Genomic DNA, 19,000 nt, shown 5'->3' with positions numbered 1-19,000 from the left:
GGGTGGAGGTACTGGGATGGTGCAGGGGATTTGCTGTAGTCCAGAGCTGAAATCACGTCTCCCACACCAGGAACAGAACAGAGGTCTGTTTCCACGGAAACCACATCAGTTTCAGCCAATCAGGAGGGTGGGCACAAACTTCAGACAGAGTCACCCTGAGGAGGCGTGGCCAACCACAGTCTCTGTGTGAGTGAGTGGGGGTGAAGGCACGGGAGATTTCACTCATTTATTTACACACACACACACACACACACACACACACACACACACGTAAGGAGACGTACAAAACACTTTTTATTGGCTTCATTTCACCCTCATACATGACAGTAATACAGAAATAAAACTGTGTGTGTGTGTGTGTGTGTGTGTGTGTGTAAATATATGTTAAAACTCCCAGGTGTCACCACACATACGTCGCAGGCTGTCCCCTCACACGGTGGTCACGCGGCTGAAGAGGTCAAGGGTCACTGCGCTGAGGAATGCTGGGATGCTGTTCTGGTGGAACAGGTGAAGCTCCACCATCTCCTTCAGTGAGCGCGAGAACTCCGTCTCCAGCAGCTGCATGCTGCCGCTTCCCAGAGCGCCGCTGGCCTGTGGGGCACGAGAGCGCACACACACACACACACACACACACACACACACACACGTCAGAAACGTACAGCTGTTCACAAACAGGTGTGTGTGTGTGTGTGTAAATACCAGTTTTTATTACTTCACAAACACACACACACTTAAATCCTGACCTTATCAGCGCCTGCTTCCATATCCCAATCATGTGACCTTCCCCTAATAAACAGCTCATCCAATCAGCACCCTCACCACAGTATCTCCACAAACCTCACTACCTGGTGTGGCGAGAGAGTAACGAGACAGACAGGCAGAGAGAGAGAGGGGGAGAGACAGACAGACAAGCAGAGAGAGGGGCAGGCAGAGAGAGAGAGAGAGAGAGAGGGGGGGGGGACAGGCAGGCAGAGAGAGATAGGCAGATAGATAGAGGAAAGGAGGGAGAGGGAGAGAGAAAGAGGGAGAGAGAGAGAGAGAGAGAGAGACACAGGCAGAGAGAGAGAGACAGGCAGACAGACAGGCAGGCAGGCAGGCAGAGAGAGAGAGAGAGAGAGAGACAGGCAGAGAGAGAGACAGACAGACAGGCAGAGAGAGACAGAGACAGGCAGACAGAGAGAGAGAGATAGAGGGAGAGACGGGCAGGCAGAAAGAGACAGAGACAGACAGGCAGAGAGAGAGAGAGAGACAGACAGGCAGAGAGAGAGAGAGAGACAGACAGGCAGAGAGAGAGAGAGAGACAGACAGGCAGAGAGAGAGAGAGACAAAGAGAAAGCAGGACACACAGACTGATTTGTTTACCAGGGAATGGAAAGGAAGCAATTAAAAATGAGGAGAGAGGATGAAGCAAATGGGACAGAAAATCAGATTCTCCACAGGGTGTGTGAGCGGGAATGTGAATGAGAGTGTGTGTGTGTGTGTGAGACAGTGAATGTGAAGTGAAGAGTGTAGTGAACGTGTGAGTTAGTGTGTGTGTGTGTGTGTCCCATTCCAATCAATATGTGTAACAGCTGCAGCTGATGATCGGTTTGTTCGACCAGCTCCACTCCAGAATGGATACCTGAGAAGATCAGGTTACGAGGCTGATTCTGATTGGCTGATGAGTTTAAACCGTGCCACACGACACAAGACATGTAGTCCACCAATTTCAAACCCGCAATACCGTTTACGACCAACACAACAGAGCGAGGTGTTAACGTCCTTATAATCAAACCTCGCACGTCCACGAGCCCTCCTGTGTACACACGTTCAGGTTATTAAAGGTTCCTTACAACGTGTTAAATTTCAACCTACCAGGCGCCTCGTTCCAGACCATCTACCAGGCGCCTCGTTCCAGACCAACAACCACCAGGCGCCTCGTTCCAGACCAACAACCACCAGGCGCCTCGTTCCAGACCAACAACCACCAGGCGCCTCGTTCCAGACCACCAACCACCAGGCGCCTCGTTCCAGACCAACAACTACCAGGCGCCTCGTTCCAGACCAACAACTACCAGGCGCCACGTTCCAGACCACCTACCAGGCGCCTCGTTCCAGACCACCAACTACCAGGCGCCTCGTTCCAGACCACCAACTACCAGGCGCCTCGTTCCAGACCAACAACCACCAGGCGCCTCGTTCCAGACCAACAACCACCAGGCGCCTCGTTCCAGACCAACAACCACCAGGCGCCTCGTTCCAGACCAACAACCACCAGGCGCCACGTTCCAGACCAACAACCACCAGGCGCCTCGTTCCAGACCAACAACCACCAGGCGCCTCGTTCCAGACCAACAACCACCAGGCGCCTCGTTCCAGACCACCAACCACCAGGCGCCTCGTTCCAGACCACCAACCACCAGGCGCCTCGTTCCAGACCACCAACCACCAGGCGCCTCGTTCCAGACCACCAACTACCAGGCGCCTCGTTCCAGACCACCAACTACCAGGCGCCTCGTTCCAGACCAACAACCACCAGGCGCCTCGTTCCAGACCACCAACCACCAGGCGCCTCGTTCCAGACCACCAACCACCAGGCGCCTCGTTCCAGACCACCAACTACCAGGCGCCTCGTTCCAGACCACCAACTACCAGGCGCCTCGTTCCAGACCACCAACTACCAGGCGCCTCGTTCCAGACCACCAACTACCAGGCGCCTCGTTCCAGACCACCAACTACCAGGCGCCTCGTTCCAGACCAACAACTACCACCAGGCGCCTCGTTCCAGACCAACAACTACCAGGCGCCACGTTCCAGACCAACAACTACCAGGCGCCACGTTCCAGACCAACAACTACCAGGCGCCTCGTTCCAGACCACCAACTACCAGGCGTCACGTTCCAGACCACCAACTACCAGGCGTCACGTTCCAGACCACCAACTACCAGGCGCCTCGTTCCAGACCACCAACTACCAGGCGCCACGTTCCAGACCACCAACTACCAGGCGCCACGTTCCAGACCACCAACTACCAGGCGCCACGTTCCAGACCACCAACTACCAGGCGCCACGTTCCAGACCACCAACTACCAGGCGCCTCGTTCCAGACCACCAACTACCAGGCGCCTCGTTCCAGACCAACAACTACCAGGCGCCTCGTTCCAGACCAACAACTACCAGGCGCCTCGTTCCAGACCACCAACTACCAGGCGCCTCGTTCCAGACCACCAACTACCAGGCGTCACGTTCCAGACCACCAACTACCAGGCGTCACGTTCCAGACCAACAACTACCAGGCGCCTCGTTCCAGACCAACAACTACCAGGCGCCTCGTTCCAGACCAACAACTACCAGGCGCCTCGTTCCAGACCAACAACTACCAGGCGCCTCGTTCCAGACCAACAACTACCAGGCGCCTCGTTCCAGACCAACAACTACCAGGCGCCTCGTTCCAGACCAACAACCACCAGGCGCCTCGTTCCAGACCAACAACCACCAGGCGCCTCGTTCCAGACCAACAACCACCAGGCGCCTCGTTCCAGACCACCAACCACCAGGCGCCTCGTTCCAGACCACCAACTACCAGGCGCCTCGTTCCAGACCACCAACTACCAGGCGCCTCGTTCCAGACCACCAACTACCAGGCGCCTCGTTCCAGACCACCAACTACCAGGCGCCTCGTTCCAGACCACCAACTACCAGGCGCCTCGTTCCAGACCACCAACTACCAGGCGCCTCGTTCCAGACCACCAACTACCAGGCGCCTCGTTCCAGACCACCAACTACCAGGCGCCTCGTTCCAGACCACCAACTACCAGGCGCCTCGTTCCAGACCAACAACTACCACCAGGCGCCTCGTTCCAGACCAACAACTACCACCAGGCGCCACGTTCCAGACCAACTACCAGGCGCCTCGTTCCAGACCACCAACTACCAGGCGTCACGTTCCAGACCACCAACTACCAGGCGTCACGTTCCAGACCACCAACTACCAGGCGCCTCGTTCCAGACCACCAACTACCAGGCGCCACGTTCCAGACCACCAACTACCAGGCGCCACGTTCCAGACCACCAACTACCAGGCGCCACGTTCCAGACCACCAACTACCAGGCGCCACGTTCCAGACCACCAACTACCAGGCGCCTCGTTCCAGACCACCAACTACCAGGCGCCTCGTTCCAGACCAACAACTACCAGGCGCCTCGTTCCAGACCACCAACTACCAGGCGCCTCGTTCCAGACCACCAACTACCAGGCGCCTCGTTCCAGACCACCAACTACCAGGCGTCACGTTCCAGACCACCAACTACCAGGCGTCACGTTCCAGACCAACAACTACCAGGCGCCTCGTTCCAGACCAACAACTACCAGGCGCCTCGTTCCAGACCAACAACTACCAGGCGCCTCGTTCCAGACCAACAACTACCAGGCGCCTCGTTCCAGACCAACAACTACCAGGCGCCTCGTTCCAGACCAACAACTACCAGGCGCCTCGTTCCAGACCAACAACTACCAGGCGCCTCGTTCCAGACCAACAACTACCAGGCGCCTCGTTCCAGACCAACAACTACCAGGCGCCTCGTTCCAGACCAACTACAAGGCGTCTCGTTCTAGACTAAATTCATTTACGGCATTTGGCAGACGCCCTTATCCAGAGCGACTTATAACGTGCTTTCAAGTTACCATCGATGAAGAGATCAATTCCGGTTCACTAGGACCCCAACTATGAATACATCTATTTTATTTACTCTGTTGTAGATTCTGTACACAATACCAACTACAAGGCGTCTCGTTCTAGACCAACTACCAACTACAAGGCGTCTCGTTCTAGACCAACTACCAACTACAAGGCATCTCGTTCTAGACCAACTACCAACTACAAGGCGTCTCGTTCTAGACCAACTACCAACTACAAGGCGTCTCGTTCTAGACCAACTACCAACTACAAGGCGTCTCGTTCTAGACCAACTACCAACTACAAGGCGTCTCGTTCTAGACCAACTACCAACTACAAGGCATCTCGTTCTAGACCAACTACCAACTACAAGGCATCTCGTTCTAGACCAACTACCAACTACAAGGCATCTCGTTCTAGACCAACTACCAACTACAAGGCATCTCGTTCTAGACCAACTACCAACTACAAGGCGTCTCGTTCTAGACTAAATACCAACTACAAGGCGTCTCGTTCTAGACTAAATACATTTACGGCATTTGGCAGACGCCCTTATCCAGAGCGACTTATAACGTGCTTTCAAGTTACCATCGATGAAGAGATCAATTCCGGTTCACTAGGACCCCAACTATGAATACATCTATTTTATTTACTCTGTTGTAGATTCTGTACACAATACCAACTACAAGGCGTCTCGTTCTAGACCAACTACCAACTACTCTTTCGCGGTAATTAGAATGCATCACCTGATGAGCCAGATTTACAGCCCTGTTGTTTATATATGTAATGTTTACTACCTCGCCGCAGATCTGGCGCCCCCCTCAGGTCGGGAACCACGGCGCAGGTGCTCCATATCGTGGTGCAGGTCAGAAGAACTCGACGATGACGGAGCTGCAGAGGGAGATTAGCCTCTCTGGAGGATAATGACTCTCATTGAGCGCCTAACGTGCGGATTACAACCGACAGCTACCGCAGTTCATAAACGCTGTCGGGAGCCCATGCCGGCTGTGTGTGTGTGTGTGTGTGTGTGTGTACAGGATCGAGAGCTTCGGTTGTAATTGGGGGATTTCAGGTGGATTAGCGAGCAGCTGCTGTTCTCATGTTAGAACATGGCCTCTCACGAGCAGCCACTGAGTGCTGAATGCAGCAGAAGCGCCAAAAAAAAAAACCAAACATCAAAACCACTTCTGAAGGTACCAGATTTCAAAATGTTCACCTGGTTCCTGAGGAGAAGGTCAGTAGACTGGCTTCATCGTTGAGCAAAAGTGATAAAAGAAATATGATAAGAAGCATTAAGAATGCAGACTGACACTACGTTAACTTTTTATGGGTCTGGAATGTTCTAAAAGAAGAGTGGGCACTTCCTGTCAGGGCATCCTGACACAGCAGTAGACATGAGGGGGACCTTTCTCTATACCGAGTCCGAAATAAAGAACAAGGTCCGGAAAGTCCATTCAGTCTTTGGTCCTTTAATAAATCAGATTTACCTTTCACACACACACACACACACACACACAGGCGGGCTGAAGGACACATCAATATTGATGTGTTTAAAAATGAAAGCTCTTTCTACAGAAAGGGAAGTCGTGACTTATTGAGTATGAAGTATGAATAAAGGATGAAGGGTTTAAATAAACACGCATACCATCACATTTCTACGGAACACACTCAACACTACTATAACACAGAACACGGGTCCCTGTAGTAAAAAAAAAAAGGTTGCAGTGAAGTAAGAACCTCAGGTCTCTGTTAGGGGGGCAGTAGCCTAGTGGGGTAACACACTCGCCTATAAAACCAGAAGACCCAGGTTCAAACCCCACTTATCATTGTGTCCCCGAGCAGGACACTTAACCCTGACTTAACACCTGTAACTACGGATGGCTCTGGATAACTGCATCTGATAAATGCTGTGAATGTTAGAAAAAAGGTCCCATTGTTAAAAAAAAAGGGAAAAAAGGGAAAAAACAAAAACAGGTCCCTATAAAGTAAAAAACCAACCAAGCCAGGTCCCTGTAAGGTATAAAAAGTCTCTTCAGCGTATCATAACTCTGTAAGGAACAGGCTTAAATCCGACACAGGTGAGTGCATGACCAGGTAAGTCAGTTTGACTCTAATCACAATCGTGTCCCCCAAACCACCTGGGACTGAAGGACGAACAAACGTGAATAGAACAATTCAGATGTAGTTAACTGAGAAATGATGTTTTTGAGGAACCGTATCAGCAGAGAAGAGTGATATTCCCTGAGGAACTTCAACCAGAGCAGACAGGACCTGAGGGAGAACCACCATACCGAGCAGGAACGTGGCAGGTCAGTCAGTCAGACACTAAGAACAGAACGGATCGGCCAGCCTGCATAATCCAGAAAGAGGTCGGAGGTCAGCGTGCACGTGCGTACCTTGAAGAGCAGCGAGTCCTCCATGTGTTCCGCGTACACAGAGGTGAGGCGGTACTGGTTCTCAGTGGTGATGTCCACCTGGTAGCCTGTCAGCACGTAGCACACGGTGCGGAACTCCTGGATTTTCATCTGGAACACCTCCTTCAGACGCTGGTTCCTCAGCTCCGCGCTCTCAATCTGTTTACGCAGGTCTAGATCCCAGAGAGTAAAAACCATCATCATCATCATCATCTTCAGATCTACTGAAGCCCAGCTGATGTTACTATCTGAATGGACAAACCTCTGTTTTGGGGTGAACCCTGTAAATGGGCCAAAATGGCTCCCAGAAGGTGGATTTACACCTCCTCCATCTCGCTCATGCTGGGAGTGTGTGTTGAGCTACAAGTGTTGTAAATGGTCCTCGTGCGCAGTCAGATTATGACTTATTCAACGTCTTCTAATGAAATCTTTACGAGTAAAAACCTCTCGCTCACACACACACACACACACACACACACACACCTGGTCACTCGCATTTGCAGGTTGTGGAGAAACAAATTTATCTTCTTAAAATAGGCTGGTAGTAGCCTAGTGGGTGACACACTCGCCTATGAACCAGAAGAACCAGGTTCAAACCCCACTTACTACCATCGTGTCCCTGAGCAAGACACTTACCCCTGAGTGTCACCGGGAGGGGACTGTCCCTGTAACTACTGATTGTAAGTCGCTCTGGATAAGGGCGTCTGATAAATGCCGTAAATGTACAATGAGCAGTTATTCGTTCTGTGCTGTTAAGCTCCCTTTAATAAACACCACACACACACACACACACACAGCTCTTGCTTTTCAGGTTTTAACACACCAGCTGAACACAAGGTTGTTAAGAGCAGGAATAATTATTACGCACCCACCCAAACCAGGAATTCCCAGAACAAGCCTGGCCGTAAATGGGTGTGGCCATTCAAATAAGTACAAAAGAGTCATGTGACTGAGACTAGGTACGCCTTGCCCCGCCCACTTCACATCTCCTCACCCAAGACTTCTGGCGGAGGCGGGATGTCGAGTGCGGTATCGTCGGTTGCCACGGTGCCAGCTCGGAGGCGGTCCCTCAGCCTCTGACACTCCTCCCTCAGCTGCTCCACCTCCTCCACCCGCTGCTGCTTGGCAACGCTGGTTGGGTTGATGCGGAAGTGAAGAACCTTTGTTTTCACGGGATCGTAGTCGCCCTGAGAGACAGGACAAACCAGGTGTCATGTGGTGACAGGCTCCGCCCACATGGATGAATTTTACACCCATAATCATCATAATATTTTAATCTAACAGGTGTGGCCAGTTTAATGATAATTGACAAAACCTCTAAGACACGTAAAGTCCCAGGTTCAAACCCCACCTACTACAATCGAGTCCCTGAGCAGGACACTGAACCCTGAGTGTCTCCAGGGGAACTGTCCCCGTCACTACTGACTGTATGTAAATATGAACGTTCAGTCACAGAACGATATCAGTACGGAACATTGATATTTCAACATCGTGGAGCTACATGGACCAGAACGGTGACGTGGAGACCAGCGGTTACCACGGCTACAAGCGGAACGAGAATCTGATATCACCAAAGTGATTTGACCACGCCTCACACCATGACACCAGTTTACCATCTCGCCGTGAAGGCCGTGGGCTCAAACACACACACACACACAGTCACTGTGACATTCTAGTGGAACCCGCAATATTGTGACAAAAGGAGACAAAGGGAAGAGAATAATAAACAATGATTACAAGCCCCGCCCCATGAAATTTAGACTCCAGATACCATGCTTCTACATTACATTAATGTGGACAGATCCGGTGAAACGTATCTACCCGCAGAGAAATGATCTCCGTGCCCCCGAAACCGTTTCAATCATTTAGTCCTGTAAGCAACAAACGAGACAAAACGAACAGAATTCACGCCCGATTATCAATCGTTATCAACGACTATCTGATCAGACTCGGAGCGCTGGGGCAGTGCAGTGTGGACCAAGTTAAAGTACCGAGCGTGACTATCCAAACACGAGTGTGTATGCGTGCCGTAACGTAGCTTCCTGATTTAGTTCGTCGGCCGCGTCACCGTGTTACATCACTTCCTAATGGAGCCGTAAATAGCAGCAATGCATCAAACACACAACAGACAGGTCACTGGTGTGTGTGTGTGTGTGTGTGTGTGTGTGTTGAGCCGGAAGGTCAAGGACGTCTGAAGTGCCACAGCTGTTCAGTTTAAATAATTTTCCTGACCTTTAACCCCAGCCAATTAACAGATGACATGTTAACACACACACACACACACACACACACACACACACACACACACGTTCCGAGCAGATCTAATGCTGCAGCTCCATGCTTTACTGTAAAAACAGGAATGTTGGTAGTAGCCTAGCGGGTAACACACTTGCCTGTGAACCAGAAGACTACAGAGTCACAGGTTCGAATCCCACTTACTACCATTGTGTCCCTGAGCAAGACACTTAACCCTGAGTGTCTCCAGGGGGACTGTCCCTGTAACTACTGACTGTAAGTCGCTCAGGATAAGAGTGTCTGGCAAATGCCGTAAATGTAAATGAATGTGATTGTCTGTAAGGGGCGCTGAGCGTCATTTATTTTAAGATAAAACAGATGAAAAGTTGTTATTTTTACCAACCAGTGGACAAGAGGGAGGAATAAAACCGCGGTGAAGAACGTGGGGAAGACTGGGCGGGAGGGCGCGGAGATGGTGAGAACGTGAGCGAGACGGAGGTGTGGAAAATCTTAAATTGGCCTCCCTCCGTCTGATTGGCGGAGGATCAGGCGGCACATCTGCCGGGTCTCCATGGTGATAGCGGTACTCGGCCGGGCCCGGAACGCCGGCGTTCTCCGGAGAACTTCATTAAAACCCACCGGCGGCTCGACAGAACCGGCCCGGGCAGGCGAGAGAGAGCGAGACAGGCGCCAGGCGTCGCCACGGTTACAGGACTTAAAGACGATTGAAGGGTGAAACTGTGTAAGAACAAATGAGAGAAGTTTCTAGAACCAGAAGACAGCCTTCACGCTCCGGCAGCCAGGGCTATTAACTCTGTGTGTGTGTGTGTGTGTGTGTGAGAGTGTGTGTGTGTGAGAGTGTGTGTGTGAGAGAGTGTGTGTGTGAGAGAGTGAGTGTGTGTGTGTGAGAGAGAGTGAGTGTGTGTGTGTGTGTGTGTGTGTGAGAGAGAGTGAGTGTGTGTGTGTGTGAGAGAGTGTGTGTGTGAGAGTGTGTGTGAGTGTGTGTGTGAGAGTGAGTGAGAGTGTGTGTGTGAGAGTGAGTGAGAGTGTGTGTGTGAGAGTGAGTGAGAGTGTGTGTGTGAGAGTGAGTGAGAGTGTGTGTGTGAGTGTGTGTGAGAGTGTGTGAGAGTGAGTGAGTGAGAGTGAGTGAGTGAGAGTGAGTGTGTGAGAGTGAGTGTGTGAGAGTGTGTGTGAGTGAGAGTGAGTGAGTGAGAGTGAGTGAGTGAGAGTGAGTGAGAGTGTGTGTGAGAGTGTGTGTGTGAGTGTGTGTGTGAGTGAGTGAGAGTGTGTGAGAGTGTGTGTGAGAGTGTGTGTGAGTGAGTGAGTGAGTGAGTGAGAGTGTGTGTGAGAGTGTGTGTGAGAGTGTGTGTGAGAGTGTGTGTGTGAGTGAGTGAGAGTGTGTGTGAGAGTGTGTGTGAGAGTGTGTGTGTGAGAGTGTGTGTGTGAGAGAGTGTGTGTGAGAGTGTGCGTGAGAGTGTGCGTGAGTGAGTGTGCGTGAGTGAGTGAGTGTGTGAGAGTGTGTGAGAGTGTGTGTGAGAGTTTGTGAGTGTGTGTGAGAGTGTGTGAGTGTGTGTGTGTGTGAGAGTGTGTGTGTGTGTGAGTGTGTGTGTGAGAGTGTGTGTGAGAGTGTGTGTGTGAGTGTGTGTGTGTGAGTGTGTGTGTGTGAGTGTGGTGTGTGTGTGTGTGTGAGTGTGTGTGTGAGAGTGTGTGTGAGAGTGTGTGTGTGTGTGTGAGTGTGTGTGTGTGTGAGTGTGTGTGTCTTGGTGAACATTGTAAAACCTGGTTAAGGAAGGGAGCTTTTTAGCAGGCGAGAGTCCTTCATTCACACGAAACCGCGCTCAGTTTCACATCTGGCCACCCGACGGGCGTGAGTCACGTACATCCTGTCTGACGGGCAGTCGCCATGGTTATTTTTTCCAGCGAGTGTGTGTGTGTGTGTGTGTGTGTGTGTACCTGCAGATTGTGACGCTCCAGTCTCATCTCCAGCACGTTCTTCTGCTCCTCCAAGCGTTGGCGCTCAGACTCTAACTCTTCTACCTTCAGTCTAAACACACAGAACACGTATTTAACGTCTCGTCCTAAAACTAACACACACACACACACACACACACATAATGGATGCTGGACCACAGCAGCTCACCTGAGGGTTCTGACCTCCTCAGCTGTGGAGGAGAGGTTGCCCTCGGCAACAGACGCCTGTTGCTTCTTCAGTTCTTCGAGTTCCATCTCAGCCTGTGAGAGGCAGATGATGAAATAACGACACAGTGTGGACCTGCGGTAATAAAAACGCGTGTGTGTGTGTGTGTGTCAGTATGTGGGATGATTACTGATGAGGGCCGCGGTACAGCTCCTGTTCACTAATTCATAGGCCACCACTGATAATTCCTGATCTAGAAGGCGGAGCCCTGGTCCGGTTTTACGCAAAAATTGCTTCATTTTTTGCTTCAAAAATATTGGGGTGTGTATTGGCATAAATGTACAAATGTTTGGACTAAATTTGTATTAAAAATATGGATATTTAATTTCCCTGTATCGACACAATAACACAAAGTACTTTATTTTGCAGACACTTATCCACAGCAACGTACAACAGGACGACACCAGCAGTTCTCATTCAGTTTCTATAGAGTTTGAGTTTATTAAACTAAGAGTCCTGATAAGGCCCAACTTGTCAGGAATAGAACATGCTCAGAGATTGTAAATTGTTTGTATTTTGTGTGTGTGTGTGTGTGTGTGTTTAAGTGTTAGATTTGTCTGAAATACTTTTTGAACAAGTGGGTTTTCAGCTGCTTCATAAAGGTGGTGGTGGTGGTCTCGGCTAGTCGAATGGAGCAGGACAAGTTGTCCCACCAGCCAGGGACAACACAGGAGAACAGAGTCGGTTGGGACCGGAGACCCCGTGAAGAGGGGATTTTTAGTCTTGTTTCGTGTGCAGATCAGGAGTGTATCTGGCTAGTAGTGTGTTGGTGTAAGAGGGAGAACTTCCATTTACAGCCCTGTAGGCAGCATCATGGATTTAAACTCGATGTGAGCAGCTACCGGGAGCCGGTGGAGAGACGTGAGAAGAGGCGGGACGTGGGTGTCGTGATATACGGCTGTAACACATGTTAATAACAGGTCATGGTGCCCCCAGAACTAATATTGGTGTAACTCTGATCTTCATCACCTGCCACCGAGGCACGACACGGAACACTGGAGCTGCTCCTCAGCCAATCACCACGCAGGGTCGAGTTTAATGGCGGCCGACCGAGTACAGCTGCAGGGTGTGTTTCATGTGATGGACCGCGTGCGTGTGTGTGCATGTGTGTGTGTGTGTGTGTGTGTGTGTGTGGCATCCTCACCGTCTGCGCCTGCAGTTTAAAGGAACCTGCTTCCTCCTGAGCTTTAGATACCTGAGCCTGGAGATGATAGAGAGGAGAGACGTTCACTCCACAGTCTACCAACGTGGAAAACCACCAACACATTTAACAAACCAAAAACCATGACACAGTCTGCCTATCATAGTCACAGATGAAGCAAACATCTCCACTAGGAACACCAGAACGTCAGAAGTTTGATCTCATGCATTAAGTGGTGAAGTGAAGAAGCTAGATGAACTCCTGCTTTGGTTTTCTGTGGAAGGTGATTGAGTTTCTAAAGAAGAATAAATGGTAGATGACGCTTGTCTGTAGGTGTGGTGACCTAGTGACTTCTTCACTTCTCCATCATGATTCCCACGAGAAGCTAGATGAACTCCTGCTTTGGTTTTCTGTGGAATGAGATTGTGTTTCTCTATTTTAGATGGAGGAGCTGGAGGTTCCTGAAGGAGAATGAATGCTTGTCTGTGGGTGTGGTGACCTAGTGTCTTCTCGTAGGAGTCATGATTGTGACCTGTATGACACAAGATCAATCTGTCCCTCAGACTATCACTGTAAGATAGAAGCATCCTCACTTCCTCAGGTTTAAATTCCATGCTGAACGTAAGATGTATCTCCAAAAGGAACCATCACCAAATATACAGCTGTGGCAAGGACGCTGGGAGGCAAGGTCATGTGTGGGTGAGGGATTGTGGGATTGCGCTCCGTACCTCCAGGTCGGCGTTGTGGTTCTGGACCTTCTGCAGGACCTCCTCGGCCTCCTTGAGTCGGCGGGTGAGTTGCGGCGAGTATTCACTGCTGGACAACTCGCTGTCATACGACTCCAGAATGGCCCTCATCCCGTCCCTCTCCTGCGCGCACACACACACACACACACACACACACACACACACACACACACACACACACACACACACACAGGTTGTTCTGCAGAGCACCAGCAGCCCGTGTGCTAGGACTTCTTCCCGGAGTGTGCGTGTTACCTTGGTCAGCAGTAGGACTCGCTTCTGGAGTCTCCTGACCAGCGCCTCCTGACTCTCCCGCCTCTTCTGCTCCTCCAGGCCTTTGGAACGGAACTCCAGCAGCTCCGCCCGCAGCTGGGAGCGCGACTTCTCCAGAGAGCAGACGCTGGGGGGGTAATGATGGATGTGGAGCACCTTCACCTTCACCACGGCTCTCGGTAAGGGTGTGTGGGTGCGTGTTCTACCTGCTTTTCAGAGTGTAGCTCTGCTGTTTCAGGTCGATTTCTTTCTGCTGAAACTCCAGAACCTCTCTGGACAGATCCTCCGGCTTCCTGCGTTAAAGTGCACACACATCCCCTGCATCATCCTGAGGAAGATGACTTTTTATCTCATGTTCCTCCAGCTCCCCCTAGTGGCCTGAGGTTGGATGGTTTCTTCTCACCTGATGTTGAGTCCTGTTGTCTGGCCCAGATTCTCCCACTCCTGCAGCTTCTGAACCAGCTTCTGCAACACACAGAATCATCTCATGAATGTAGAAAGTTGCCGTTCATCTAAACTGGACAAATCCAGAGAGGAACCCTGCCTGGTGGAACATCTCCTCGTCACACTACCTCCTTCTGCAGCTCCACGTTCAGCAGCTCCTCCCGGGTCCTCTCCAGACGCTCCACCTTCTTCCGCAGGCCCTCCACCTCCTCCTTCAGCAGGGTGCTGTTCTCCCGCGTATCCCTGCACATCAACACCACCTCAGGCCACCGGGTCACGACCCCACAATCCCAGTAGTTAGAGGGACAGTCCCCCCCTGGAGACACTCAGGGTTAAGTGTCTTGCTAAGTGGGATTTGAACCTGGGTCTTCTGGTCCACAGGCGGGTGTGTTACCCGCTAGGGGTCGGTCTGTGGAACCGGCGCGTACCTCAGGTAGACGTTCTCGTCGCGCAGCCGCTTCACCTCCCTCTCCAGCTCCGGCACCCGCATGACCTCGGACTTCATGTTCCGGACGATGACCGAGTCCTGCTCCTGCAGCGCCAGGCGCCGTTCCAGCTCCTGCGGGACGAGAACGGGCGCCCACGCTGAACTCTGACCTCCCGACAGGTACCCAACAGGAACCCAGCCCGGCGCCTCCTGTCCTACCTTGATCTTCATCTGGCTCTCCACACCCGTGGACTGGTTCGTCTGGGCACCCTGCAGCCTCTGACCCAGCTCCTGGCACTTCCTGTGGGAGGTCAAGGGTCACACACTCTCCAACACTGACAAAACTTCCTTCTTTTGTGCGTGTGTGTACGTACTTGCGCTGAAGGTCGAGCTGCTCCTGCAGACCCTCCTTCTCCAGCGCCTGGGCGGAGAGTCGTGACTCCTGAGTTTGGAGGTCCTGCTTCAGAGCCCTGACCTCATCCTTCAGGGAACTCACCACCTGCACCACAGACGCGGCGGGATGTTCCCCAATATATTCTCAATATCCCGAACGGAGCTTCACGCCCCTTCTTCTCATGAAACGGCACATATCTACACGACGCGACGTTGTTACTATAGCAACCACGGAGGCTGCATCGTCACGACGACAGGATCCCCGTCGCCGCACTCACCAGGCTGGCCTCGGCGACCGAGCCCTCCTTCTCGTCCACGCGTTTCTGCAGCTCCTCCACCTTCAGCCGGAGCAGCCGGTTGGACTCCACCTGCTCGCTCAGGTTCCGGCCCGACTCCGCCTCCCGCTCCTCCATCTTCCGGATCCGCGTCTGCAGGTCCTGGTTCCGGTCCACCTCCCGCTGGGAGCACAGAGAGAGAGTCGTGACGGTCCCACTGGAGGTTCGAACCCGGGACCACCGAATTGAAGGAGGTCGCCCACCTGCAGGTCTCTGGAGCTGAGCTGGGCGACCTTCTCCAGCTCGATCCGGGCCCGCTTGTGGCTCATCTCCATCTGCTGCTTCTCCCTGGACATCTGGAGCAGGCTGGTGTGGGACTGGACGCGCCCGGCGGCCTCCTCCATCTGACACGCAAACACACACGGTTCACACACACCGACATACACGCGTCATACGAGAAGCTCCACGGACCTCCAGCCTCTGCGAGTAGATCTTCTGCAGGCCGCTGCTCCCGAACGGCGGCTCGCCGGCCGACTGCAGCCGCTCCGGCCGCGATATGAACTTCTTGAAGGACTTCAGGGTGGAGAGGACGGCGGTGTCGTCGTCCAGACCGTCCATTCTCGTCTTCTGGTTTTTAATACAATACTAACACTACTTACTTACTAATTAACTAACTCACTAGCCAGCTTGGTAACCTGAAACTTTATCCACCCACCGCATGTAAAGTCTAATTTAAAAAATGAAACTCACCCTACTACCGCGTCCCGCTTCTCCTCCGAGCTGAGCGCCGCGGCCGCAGCGCCCCCTGGCGTCCGGGAGGCGTGCGTCTGACGTCACGCGTCACGTACGCAGGGACACGCCCCCCACGCCGCCCGGCTCGTCCAGCGCGGAAGCAGGAAGCGGCTGGACAGAGAGAGAAGATGGCCCGGAGTGGAGTGGACGCGACCACGCTGTGTCTCTTCGACGTGGACGGGACGCTGACCGCGGCTCGGCAGGTCGGTGCGGCGCTGAAGATCTGGAAAGATCTAGACAGCTTCAGTCCGGGGGAGAAACATCTAGAGATACTGCAGCTGCTGCTGGTTTAGAAGGTTGTTGGTCTGGTGGAACTGGAGGGACCGGTGAAGGTCTGGTCAGGTGAGATCTTCCAGACCTTCTCCAGTTCCCTGACCGTGTCACGTGGGTGGGCAGACAGGAGACGTGTCCCGGGTGAGAGTCCCGCTTCCTTATTTACTCATCATGTGAAGTGTGTGTGTGTGTGTGTGTGTGTGTGTGTGTATAGAAGGTGACTCCTGAGATGGAGACCTTTCTGGCCAGGCTGAGGCAGAGAGTGATGGTGGGCGTGGTGGGGGGCTCAGACCTGGAGAAGATCAAGGAACAACTGGGGACCGACAGTAAGTGATGGCAACTTTATTAGGGACGCCAGCTCGCCATCTCCGCCCTGTGTGTGTGTTGGTTTAGATGGTTTAATGTGTGTGTGTGTGTGTGTTTAGATGGTTTAATGTGTGTGTGTGTGTGTGTGTGTGTGTGTGTGTGTGTGTGTGTAAGGGGCAGTGGTGGCCTATCGGTTAAGGAAGCGGCCCCGTAATCAGAAGGTTGCTGGTTCGAATCCCGATCCGCCAAGGTGCCACTGAGGTGTCACTGAGCAAAGCACCGTCCCCACACACTGCTCCCCGGGCGCCTGTCATGGCTGCCCACTGCTCACTCAGAGTGATGGTTAAATGCAGAGGACAAATTTCACTGTGTGCTCTGTGTGCTGTGCTGCTGTGTATCACGTGTGACAATCACTTCACTTTCACTTTCAAGTAATTGACAGGGTGGATTACGTCTTCGCTGAAAACGGGCTGGTGGCCTACAGGCACGGCGAGCTGCACTCGGTCCAGGTAGGAATGTGGGAGGGGTCAGAGGTCGACCTCATCGCCGCGATGAGAGGCGGGGCTAACGAGGCCGCGTGTGTTTGATGATCAGAACATCCAGGCTCATCTGGGAGAGGAGCTGCTGCAGGACTTCATCAACTTCTGCCTGGACTACCTGGCCAAGATCAAACTGCCCAAGAAGAGGTGGGAAGCCACGCCCCCTGCTCCGTAGCTCTGAACGCCACGCCGCGGGTGTGACGTTCTTCTGCTGTTCCACCACAGGGGCACGTTCATCGAGTTCCGTAACGGAATGCTGAACATCTCCCCGATCGGCCGGAGCTGCAGTCAGCAGGAGCGGATCGAGTTCTTCCAGTTGGACCAGGTGAGACGTGTCTTCATGCAGCTGGAGAACGTCCACGTCTCGATTTCTGACGCGCGTGTGTCGTTCCCTCCTGTGACAGACGGAGCACATCAGGGAGAAGTTTGTCTCCGTCTTACAGAAGGAGTTTGCGGGGAAGGGACTGTCCTTCTCCATCGGTGAGTGAGTTTGCATGGTGGACACCAGAAACGACGCCGACCTGGTTCATCATTTTAACTCTTCTGAGGCTACCTGGACACACGGAGGTGTGGAACAGTAGAAGATGCAGGATGGAACAGTGTCTTTAATGGACACACTCAGGGGGAAGGTGGTAGTGACAGGGACAGTCCCCCTGGACACACTCAGGGTGAAGGTGGTAGTGACCTGGCCAGGCTGCTACCTCTGAAGCTGGTAAGATAAGGAGGACGTTTGAAGTGGACCGGCGTGCAGGTCACATGACCCTCCACATGCTTTGGCCTTTAGGGACGCTTTATGGTCCACGTCTGACCTTCATACCAGCTACACACCATCACAACCCTTAAAATACAGTAAACCTCACATTTACACATCATGACTCTCGTGGAGAAGTTTAGTTATTTAATTGCTGCTTGAAAATGAACCAGAGCAAACAGGATGAAGATGAGAAGATTGCTGAGAGGACGGAGCTGGGCCGTTCATCGCATTGGGAACTGGATACAGGTTCCGTAGCAGAGGTGTAGCATGAGAGAACTTGTATATATGTGGTCTTGTAGACCAGCTGGAGGGATGTCCAGCCAGTAGAGAGTTTATAGAAGACCAGGGACTGGACAGGTGCAGAAACGGTCTGATGTAACCCCAAGATTTTAAATAGTGAGGTGATGGATCTTCCCTTTGGTTTCTTTCTGGGACGTCTGGATGAAACATGGTTGAGATGAAAGGTTTGAAGGCTGTAGAACATGATGTTGTGGTATGGATCTTCTGCCTGTCTGTCCTACAGGGGGACAGATCAGTTTTGACGTGTTCCCTGATGGCTGGGACAAGCGCTACTGCCTGGGCATTGTGGAGCAGGACTCCTACAGAACCATCCACTTCTTTGGAGACAAAACCAGCCCGGTAGGTTGGAGACGGAATCCCTCGTTTCTGGTGAGAACTTTGTCCTGATCTGCTCCCTGTCCACAGGGAGGAAACGACCACGAGATCTACTCCGACCCCCGGACGGTGGGACACGCCGTCTCCTGCCCCGAGGACACGCAGCGCATCTGCCAGGAGCTCTTCTTCAGCTGAGATGCCCACGTGGCCTTCACCCCCCGTCTTCTCGTCCCCGCCTCCCTGCAGGATGGGCTCTGGTGGAGTGAGGGACTTTATTCCTCAGTATGTGGGCAGCAGAGGACGGCGCAGGATTAATATTAATCCGTATCAAACCCGGCCGCTGCTCCAGCTCGTGGACAAATCCGGAAAAATCCGCTGTTCTTTTATCCTACAATAAAAGTCTGGACTTCCTGTTCACCACGCTGCTTCTGCTCGTCCTTCTGAACGTCACCTACACTGATCCCATCCATCCTCACCTCAACCTTCACGGCGTGCTCCTCACCTCAGCGCTTCTGAGCACG

General features: G+C 52.6%; 2 protein-coding genes across 8 annotated transcripts; one reads left to right on the top strand and one right to left on the bottom strand.

The window, feature by feature from the left end:
• Positions 1-271: 271 nt before the first annotated feature.
• mad1l1 (mitotic arrest deficient 1 like 1) lies at positions 272-16,094 on the bottom strand. Of its 6 annotated transcripts, none has more exons than XM_028972157.1 (19): positions 15,951-16,094; positions 15,672-15,845; positions 15,464-15,604; positions 15,204-15,383; positions 14,907-15,031; positions 14,752-14,833; positions 14,534-14,664; positions 14,234-14,348; positions 14,065-14,126; positions 13,868-13,954; positions 13,581-13,788; positions 13,371-13,550; positions 12,646-12,702; positions 11,445-11,536; positions 11,258-11,348; positions 8,064-8,256; positions 7,052-7,242; positions 5,453-5,546; positions 272-591 (listed from the first exon to the last, which is right to left on the bottom strand). In XM_028972157.1, the coding sequence occupies exons 2-19, from the start codon at positions 15,816-15,818 to the stop codon at positions 458-460; spliced, it is 2,310 nt and encodes a 769-aa protein (XP_028827990.1). In that variant the 5' UTR covers positions 15,819-15,845; positions 15,951-16,094; the 3' UTR covers positions 272-457. The 6 variants fall into 6 exon arrangements, with proteins under 6 accessions (XP_028827990.1, XP_028827989.1, XP_028827991.1 ...); XM_028972156.1 differs by having other exon boundaries at positions 15,672-15,827; XM_028972158.1 differs by having other exon boundaries at positions 15,672-15,824.
• pmm2 (phosphomannomutase 2) lies at positions 15,872-18,896 on the top strand. 2 transcript variants are annotated; one of them, XM_028972486.1, is made up of 8 exons: positions 15,872-16,334; positions 16,480-16,591; positions 17,004-17,080; positions 17,166-17,257; positions 17,336-17,435; positions 17,515-17,590; positions 18,388-18,503; positions 18,570-18,896. In XM_028972486.1, the coding sequence occupies exons 2-8, from the start codon at positions 16,495-16,497 to the stop codon at positions 18,672-18,674; spliced, it is 663 nt and encodes a 220-aa protein (XP_028828319.1). In that variant the 5' UTR covers positions 15,872-16,334; positions 16,480-16,494; the 3' UTR covers positions 18,675-18,896. The 2 variants fall into 2 exon arrangements, with proteins under 2 accessions (XP_028828319.1, XP_028828318.1); XM_028972485.1 differs by having other exon boundaries at positions 15,879-16,195.
• Positions 18,897-19,000: the final 104 nt, after the last annotated feature.

Source organism: Denticeps clupeoides, chromosome 3, assembly GCF_900700375.1.
Source record: "Denticeps clupeoides chromosome 3, fDenClu1.1, whole genome shotgun sequence".
NCBI lineage: Eukaryota > Metazoa > Chordata > Actinopteri > Clupeiformes > Denticipitidae > Denticeps > Denticeps clupeoides.
The sequence above is the reverse complement of the archived record's forward strand: the minus strand, read 5'-3'. Positions and strand labels throughout refer to the sequence as shown.